At 40.2% G+C, this 8315-nt stretch overlaps 1 protein-coding gene across 1 annotated transcript; it reads right to left on the minus strand.

The window, feature by feature from the left end:
- Positions 1–535: 535 nt before the first annotated feature.
- On the minus strand, positions 536–4715 carry LOC146546196 (dehydrogenase/reductase SDR family member 13-like). The gene is made up of 6 exons (XM_085266622.1): positions 4441–4715; positions 3484–3602; positions 2835–2958; positions 1897–2069; positions 1514–1667; positions 536–1363 (listed from the first exon to the last, which is right to left on the minus strand). The coding sequence occupies exons 1-6, from the start codon at positions 4565–4567 to the stop codon at positions 1104–1106; spliced, it is 957 nt and encodes a 318-aa protein (XP_085122748.1). The 5' UTR covers positions 4568–4715; the 3' UTR covers positions 536–1103.
- Between the last annotated feature and the right edge of the window lie 3600 nt (positions 4716–8315).

An 8315-nucleotide genomic window follows, 5' to 3' on the forward strand; every position in this document is an offset into this window, starting at 1 on the left:
TCAGAGACTGCGTCCACCTGAGGCCTTCGCGGTCTAAGTGGGCGGGTCCTCTGAAAGCCGGGTAGGCTGGAAGTGAATGACTATGAAATTGTCAGAATTACTTCACGAGCTCTCTCGGTGGAGTGAAACTCTGCCGTCTGCTCCTTGCTATCTAAAGTATACCCGGACGCTGGCGTAAACTCTCGACCATCGCACGCTTCTGTTTAATCAGTTTTCTGTTTGACGTTTATTCCTCCTGAGGGCTTAATAAAGTTTTATTTAATCCAGTCATCTCAGCCAAACAGATTTACTCACGAACAAATAAAACACTGAAAAAAGCCAAACACTAACATTTTAGCTTATCTGAGTGACTTTTCCTGTTTAACCTGAGCAGCAAAGAACCGCGGGGGTTTGCCGTTCTCGTCGGCGCAGATATTTGAGGTTTACACAGCTACATTTTCGCCTGGAAATATGTTTAAAGTTTATTTTGCGACCCAGAAAGAATAATAAGAGTAACATTAAAACTAGCTAGCTGCCGCCATTGTTGGAAACTGGAACTTGCTGAGCAGCGCTTTGAATTCTGGGATATGGTTTTTCAGAGGGGCACTGAAATTTGTGATTCTCCCGGAAAAATCGGGACGGTTGGTATGTATTCCAAGAGGACAGATTCTAGTCGACATTTTTTATTAAGGCAAACTTCAGTAAGGACCTCAGTATAAACACAATGTACAAAGAACTCAAAAATATTTACATAAAAATACAAAATAAAAAATTATTTAAAAAAAAATATGACGAAACTATTAAAACGTGTTGCTATTGTCTCACAAACAGGTGACAGAACAGTAACATACCAAATATGCAGCAGCGCCCAATAAACACACCATATTAAAAAAAAAAAAAAAGACACTTGTGAACATGATTATTCCCAGCTTCCATCCTGCTGATGGCACTGCAACAACACCAATTCAACACCAGAAATGATGTTTAAATTTCAGAAAAAAAAAAGTGCTGAACAGCAGTTCTAGATGTTCATATAGCACCGTATCACCGATACTGTTAAAAGGACAGAATGACAGCTCATCGCTCATGGACTCGACAACCTGTTTATAGCGAGGTGAATAAATCTATCCCAGTCCACAGAGTTTCTCGCTGACCTCCCACAATTTCAGGGCCACCTTGTCATCTCGGGCATGAGCGGACACTTCCTGTGCCTCACAGCAGGAGAAGTACTTCCCGCTCAGAGGTTCGATTCCCTCCTGCAGGGCACAGTGCAGTGTGGTCTGAGCTCCCATCTCTGGGTCCAGGAACAGCAGCCAGGCCACAGGCTGGATGAAAATCTTCTGCCACAGGCCGACATTTCTAGACAGTTCAGTCCGGACAACACCTACAGGGCAGAAGGCAAAGAGCAATCACATACTTACTGCCTTTAGTGTTCAGTTTGGATAAAATGCTGATAGTAACAGTTGATTTAGCTTGAATTACAGTAATATATGGCCTAAAATGAGTGTTGATTAAAGGTAAACCAGTGTGTTACCTGGGTGGACACTGTAGCATGTGACATCGGTTCCTTTCAGCCTCTTGGCAAGCTCATGGGTGAAAAGCACATTGCACAGTTTGCTGTTGCAGTACGCATGGAAAAATTGCCAGCTGTATCTGCCAGTTCCCAGGTCTTTGTTTGCAACCAGAGCCTTAAGATACAAAAACAACCTTGTTAATAAGCTGTTCAGACAGGTGAAGGTGAAAGACGTGCAACAACATCACTTGTGATGTCATTATGATCACCTCTTCAGTCGTACTACTGAAATACTAGAGCAGAGCATTTTTAAAAATAAGAGTCCCAAAAGACGGAAAAAGGCTTGTTCCAGAGTGAGGATGGCTTTACATCTCCAAGCTCTCTTTAAATTATTGCAAACTCACGTTAAAGTCAATGTGTCCCCAGCGATGAGCCATGGAGGACAGCGTGATCACTCGTCCTCCCCCTGTCTTCTTCATCCTCTCCAACAGCAGATTGGTCAGCAGGAAGTGACCCAAGTGGTTCACCCCGAACTCGATGCCATATCCGTCCTCAGTCCGCCCGTCTGCCACCAATCCTGGGGACATATTGGAACAATGGTTTCTGAAATCTTTGTACTTCCTTGATCTCTTGAAGCTTGTTTTCTCTAGATTCTTCTCTGTCTCCGTAGAACAGACAAATCACCACTGCTGCTGCTCATCATTAAAAACTGTATTTGCACGTCTTTTTGACAGATACGGCAACTGTGATAAACTTGTCTGTCTCTCAAGTGGTTTACATCAATTTGTGTTTGAGGCCAATCTGGCTGCTTTGCACAACATAGCCGTTTGACGTCTTTGTGGCTATTCGGTGTCTTTTCAAAGTCGATTGTGATTATTTTGTGCTTCTGGTCACTTCTGTCTCTTTGTTGTCATTTGATGGTGAGTTTCAGACTCCAGAGCTGCCCTTTGTCACCCATCCTGTTCATACTTTTTTGGGCAGAATTTCTAGGCCCTCTCTGAGTGGAAGCTTAAGGTTTTGTTGATTTCAGCCTCTCAAATCTTTTTTTTTCTTTTAAACAAACGACCTGGTTTTGTGAACTTCATAAAGCAACAACCTCCAGCACACAGCTGTGATGAAAACACAAACAGGAGCAAGTCTGAGGCCATAGTTCTCAGGTGGAAAATCAGGAATGCTCACTCTGACTTGATCATTAGTTGATACCCCAAGTGGAGAAGTTCAACAAATAAATTTCCTCCTAATGGTGTCTGGCTCTCAGAGGTTGGTTTAGATGAAAATGGATGTATGGACCTCGTACTTGCAACTAAGTAGACATTGTGGTGTTGTGTAGTAGTGTGTGTACCAGCATTGTTGATGAGCAAATCCAGCCTGGACTCCGTTTTCAGGAATGTTTCGGCGAAGCTGCGGACAGACTTCAGACTGGCTAGGTCCAAGTGCACGTAGATCACGTCTGTACTTCCCGTTTGCTGGAAGAAGATCATTGTGATTCAGTGAAGGTTACATTTAACTTGCACTTCAGTGTTTCACTTCAATCCCTTTTTACTGTTTTTTCCTTAAAGCAACAGCTCAAACATTACCATCAACGAAAGAAGTGAACGCTTCAGCTCGTTTCAGCAGGATCATGTAAATCCCGTTAAAGTTCTGTGTGCATCGTTTTGTGCTCTCTGTCAGCTCCTCCTTTAAAAGGTTAACTCCTTTCACAGCTTCAGTCCTTTAAAATTGTCATATTGTACTTACTGAATAAATATAAATAAACAGTCATATCCACATACTACTTTAGCTTGTCTTCTTTTTCTCAGCTGCTTTAATTACCTAAAGCACACATCAGCCAGTTACAGCATGATAGGACGTTGTGTAACAAGCCTCCACTCCCTGCTGACGACTGCACAAGTTATTGTTTTAAATGTCAGTGCTCCTTTCTGAGAAACTTTGGATTAACTTTCATACAGCATGAGGAAATTGTGGCCAATGCATCAGTGTGTTCTTCTCACCGTTTCTATTTCTGCAATGGCAGCTGCAGCTTTGTTCCTGTTTCGGCAGGCCAGGATCACTCTGGCTCCTTTCCTGGCCAGATGCAAAGCCGTGGCTTTACCAATGCCCGTATTTCCTCCTACAGTAAGAGCAGGAAAAGAATAAGCAACATCTACCCAAACCATCACAAACAAGAACTATCATCCATGCAAGTGTTTAATGTGGTGTTATCTGAAGGCTAGTAGAAACCTGTCTAAATTGCAAACAAGAATTCTAGATTTTCACTTCCACCTTTGTTGTAAACTTCACTCCCGTCCAAAGTAAAAAGCACAAAAACAAAGAAAAACGCATCTTTAATTCTTTCATTGCAGCAATCACATTTGTGCAAATCCCGATTTTGCTATCGGCACAGATTTGTGGCATAAAAACTGGCCCCGACCTCAGAGGGAAGAGAGAGGAGGACGACGCTCAGGTTTAGATGAGAATTCCCTCTCTGTACAAACCCAGTTTAGAGATGCAAGTGTTAAACTGATTTTTACTTGAATTTAGAAATAACTGCTGAATCGGCTTAAATGTCATATTTACTGTTCACTTATTTTTGACGAGGTTTTTCCTGAAAGCCGATCTACATGTAGGTCGGTACCGTCGAAAGTCCGTCGTACTCGAAGCCTCTTTTTCGTGGCAATATTGAAGGAAACATACATTTAACGGCTTCTTTTCTTTTGCTCATCATCTGCAGATTTAACAAAACTTGTTATGTACCTTTACTCACTGTCGCTATCATAATCAAACACCAACATCCTTATCGCCTCGTAAGAGGAAGTAAAGAAACCTATGAAAGGAAAATCCGCTGAACGCTGCGAGCTGCACACACAGCAGCTGTTTGTAGGCACACTTTCTACACCTCGTCATTTTTGATGCTGGTGTCGTTAGCAGTCGGTCTGTTTGGTACAAACTGCGCTTGATGCCGGTCTCACCTGTGATGATGACGGTCTTCCCTGACATCGCGGCGTTTCCTTTGCATTTGGCCCTTTTGAAGAGAGTCTGTGTGAGGAGGACGTATGCTCCCAGAAGTACAACGGCCACAAACAAGAGGGGAACCATGGTGGATGTCGGCCGAGAACTTCGCGTCTGGCTGCTGAGCTGCGGATCTGTCTTTATGCACACGCCTGTCGGATGAGTTTCATCTGAGACGTGCCAGCGAGTCGCTCCTCGACCGGTCGGACCAGTTGTGGAATGACGTAAACGTCAGAGCACCGTGACCTACGCTTTTCACTCTGAACACCTGAGAAACGCATTCACCCCACCCGCGTGTCTCTTAATAAAGATTTACTGCGAAAGCATTTACAGAAAAATATGGAAAGCATGCAAACATCCCTCCAGATACCAAAGTGTCGAACTTTCACCTAAAATCTTCCATAATTAATAATTGCCTCTGATAGTTATAAGTCAGTGTAACTAATTCATTCTTTCACTGTCTAGATTTAGTTTTTAAGGAAACAAAACACAAAAATCACAAATGTAGCTGTTGCTGCTTTTGCTCCCAAAATGTAACTTATTCTAAAATAGTTTAATAAGAATGTTTCACAGCCTCTAACATATAGTCACAGTCAGTCGATCAAACCAACAATCAGATCTGCTTAGCAGATTTGGCTGTAAGATTTCCACATCAGTGAAAATGGAACTTTTCTGGTGAGCAGGACAGTGCTGGCATGAATACGTGCATCTGTATTTGTCAATGACTGAATCAGGCCTCTTTGGCTCTGACAAAACATGCAATATTTTTGAAACAACATGTTTTTTATCTGTGCTTGCTGCAGGGTTTTGTTTTGTGTCTTACTTTTTGTTCCCCACGTTTCTCTTCAAATTTCCCTCAGGTGTTCTGTGGGATTCAAATCAGGCAACATACTTGTTCAGGTCAGCGGTGTCAAACTTTATTCCCAAACTCTTGTTTGACATTGAAAGCATTTTTTAATCATTATCATGCAGGAATATCTCTAGATTGTTTACTCCACATGTTTTGCACTCATGTCTGGCCAGACATTACTATCATGTCTGCCCAGGGTCACTCCACTCTGTCTGTTCTGAAAAAAACATCTTGTAATCTGACCAAATAATGCTCTGGTGATGTTCTTCAGACTTCCAAGAGAGATGATTCTCAAAGAGGTTTTCAGTGGGAGAAACATTTCATTGTAATCACTGCTGTGATCGCCATTTCTCAAGTCTCTCAATTTGGAACCTCTTTATCTCACTGTAGCTTTCTTCATCAACTGAGGGCTATTCAGGGCTTTTAGAGTGACCTAATGAATTACAATCATTTAGCTTAAAAGTAATAAGTATATGCATCATCTTATCAGCATCGCTTGTAGACCGGATGTTTCTAATGACATTGCGCAAATACATTTCTGTAGTTTAACTACGTCACTGACGTCATGGCAGGGGAGACTCCAGGATCAGAGCTTTGGAGGTGCTGAGCACCCAGAGAGCTGCCCAGCCAGGCAAGATAAATGTCACGAAGAGACTTCTTCCCGGTCTCTGTCAGTCCCTGCATCCCTAAATGTCTCCAGTTGTCCCGAGTTCCCTGTGACTGTCTCCTTGGTGCATTTAAACCCCTGTTCCTCCCTGTCGTCTGTTGTCCTCGTCTCCATTATCAGTCATAATAATTTTACCATCTCTGTGCAAGTCTGCAAATTTCTTTCTTAAATCATAAGATTCTTAAATTCATCAAGTCTCTCTGTGCCTGGGTCCTCGTCACAAAACATGACATCACTGTTTTGTACATTTTGACACAATTTAATCCCACATGTGTGAAAGAAAAGCAAAACACTTTTCTGAAAAGTCTGTAACAAAACCGTCAAATCTGATAAAGGTTATTTAAATTCTGCAAGAGAAGAGTGGATTGGAATAAAAATAATACATATCCTAACCTTAATAACTGCGGGAGAATAATGAATGATGATCATAGTGAGTAAGAAGTAAACTGAGTGCATTTTTTGGACAGACATTCACTTTTAATGTGTTTGTATAATATAATACAGATACATAAATAAATACACTCCAAAAACACAAGAGTCCTTGAAATGTACAAATGTACAAAATATTAATAACAAATTATAAAAATGGAGACAACTTTGCCTACATTACAGTGTATACAATACAATATATATACATATCTATCTATCTATCTATCTATCTATCTATCTATATATACACACATATATACATATATAAATATATATATATAATTAATAGTCCAAATTGAATTTGCATTTCCATTAAATTAAAAAATTATTATTGACTTTACAAACCCCATGCTGTCCAACACCCTTGACCTTTTCTCTGACTGTTTTCTTTAAAACTGTTGCATCAAAACTTCTAATTCATCCCTATTTCATCGAGTTGTTGAGTATGTTTTTTAAAGGCACTTGTTGCATGTTGCACACATGCTGTTCTGCCACAGAAGCAGGACAACTGAAGCAATGCTGTGGTGCCACCTGCTGGCTAATTGCACTTCCATTTGTTTGTCACATTGAGAAAAAGCAGTTAAAATACTGATTAATTTTGTTATTATGTATTTAAATTTTCTAGTAGATATGAGAGTTAAAAACATCACTGCCATTTCTGTGCTATGATATACTCTGCATACTGTGTTTCTTTGACAGAAATTAACAGAAATAAAACTGCATTTGAAAAGAAGTGTAAATATTACTTTGAATGCAAGTTACTAATTATTTCCAACCACAATGTTTTGCTAAACATTTGAATACTTTTTTTTATTTTTTTATTTCTGGATAAATAAATTTAGTCCTTTATTTATCCAGGTTAAAAAAATCTCATTTAGATTAAAAATCTCATTTCCAAGAAAGACCTGGTCTTCTGCCCTCAGCTGAATGTCTCTATCCAGCTTATGCAGTGAGCTAAACATTAAATGGCTTCAGTAAACACTCAGGAGACCGCGTGGCATTCTTCAGAGCTTTACTGATCCTTATTTTCCTTTTTGTAAAACTGTAATAACAGAAACAGAATACAGTGTATTCACTCTCCATACAAATACACAAAGATTACATTAAATATTGTTGACTTATGTAAACAGTCACTACACAATCAAGAGATACAGAGATGTCAGGAGATACAGCTAACACCACATGCTGGTATGCTTCATGTTAGCAGGCTAAACAAAGGGCTAACAGCTAGCTTGTGCTAGTAATGTAACAAACTCGCTAAACACACAAGAAACTCATTATTTTGCTGAACAAGGTACTAATAAGTTGCAACAATAAACCGTTTTGCCACACTTACAGATTATGCCTTTTCAAGGGCGTCAGATGCAGGAATTTACAGAGACACAGCCAAATGGACCTTCCCTGTCGAGCGCTGGGAGAAAACCACTGCTTGCGCTCTAACATGGCGCTACCCTGTCAACCCACTAGATGGCAGGCTTTGCCCAGACAAGATCAGGAATAAACATATTTTCTGACATATTGCAACAGTTAATTACAGAACGAATGATTATGATCCGCCATATAACAAACTTATAAAAAACATACCTTAGGAATAACAGGAGGGACAGAATACCTGGCATCATGGCAACAAAAATCAAAATACATGTACCACACGAGTACATAAATCAAATCAAATCTCTTTTATTGTCACATCACATGTGCAGGTACATTGGTACAGCACATGTGAGTGAAATTCTTGTGTGCGAGCTTCACAAGCAACAGAGTTGTGCAAAACACAATAACATAAACAGGCAAAATATACGAATGGCTAAATCTGAAACTAATAAACATATGTACAATATATAGAATAGAATAGAATAGAATAGAATGCCTTTATTGTCACTATACAG

Source organism: Mchenga conophoros, unplaced genomic scaffold, assembly GCF_057382185.1.
Source record: "Mchenga conophoros isolate Kocher_MC1m ecotype Shallow Benthic unplaced genomic scaffold, M_conophoros_male_GT1.1 unmapped_scaffold_5, whole genome shotgun sequence".
NCBI classification, from domain to species: domain Eukaryota; kingdom Metazoa; phylum Chordata; class Actinopteri; order Cichliformes; family Cichlidae; genus Mchenga; species Mchenga conophoros.

Excerpts from the sequence above, each read along its gene's own strand:
- LOC146546196 (XM_085266622.1), bottom strand. The coding sequence starts at position 4,567 with ATGGTTCCCCTCTTGTTTGTGGCCGTTGTACTTCTGGGAGCATACGTC. Across the intron at positions 3,603-4,440 it reads GAAGACCGTCATCATCACAG|GAGGAAATACGGGCATTGGT; the intron begins GTGAGACCGGCA and ends CTCTTACTGTAG. Across the intron at positions 2,070-2,834 it reads TTTGCTCATCAACAATGCTG|GATTGGTGGCAGACGGGCGG; the intron begins GTACACACACTA and ends ATATGTCCCCAG.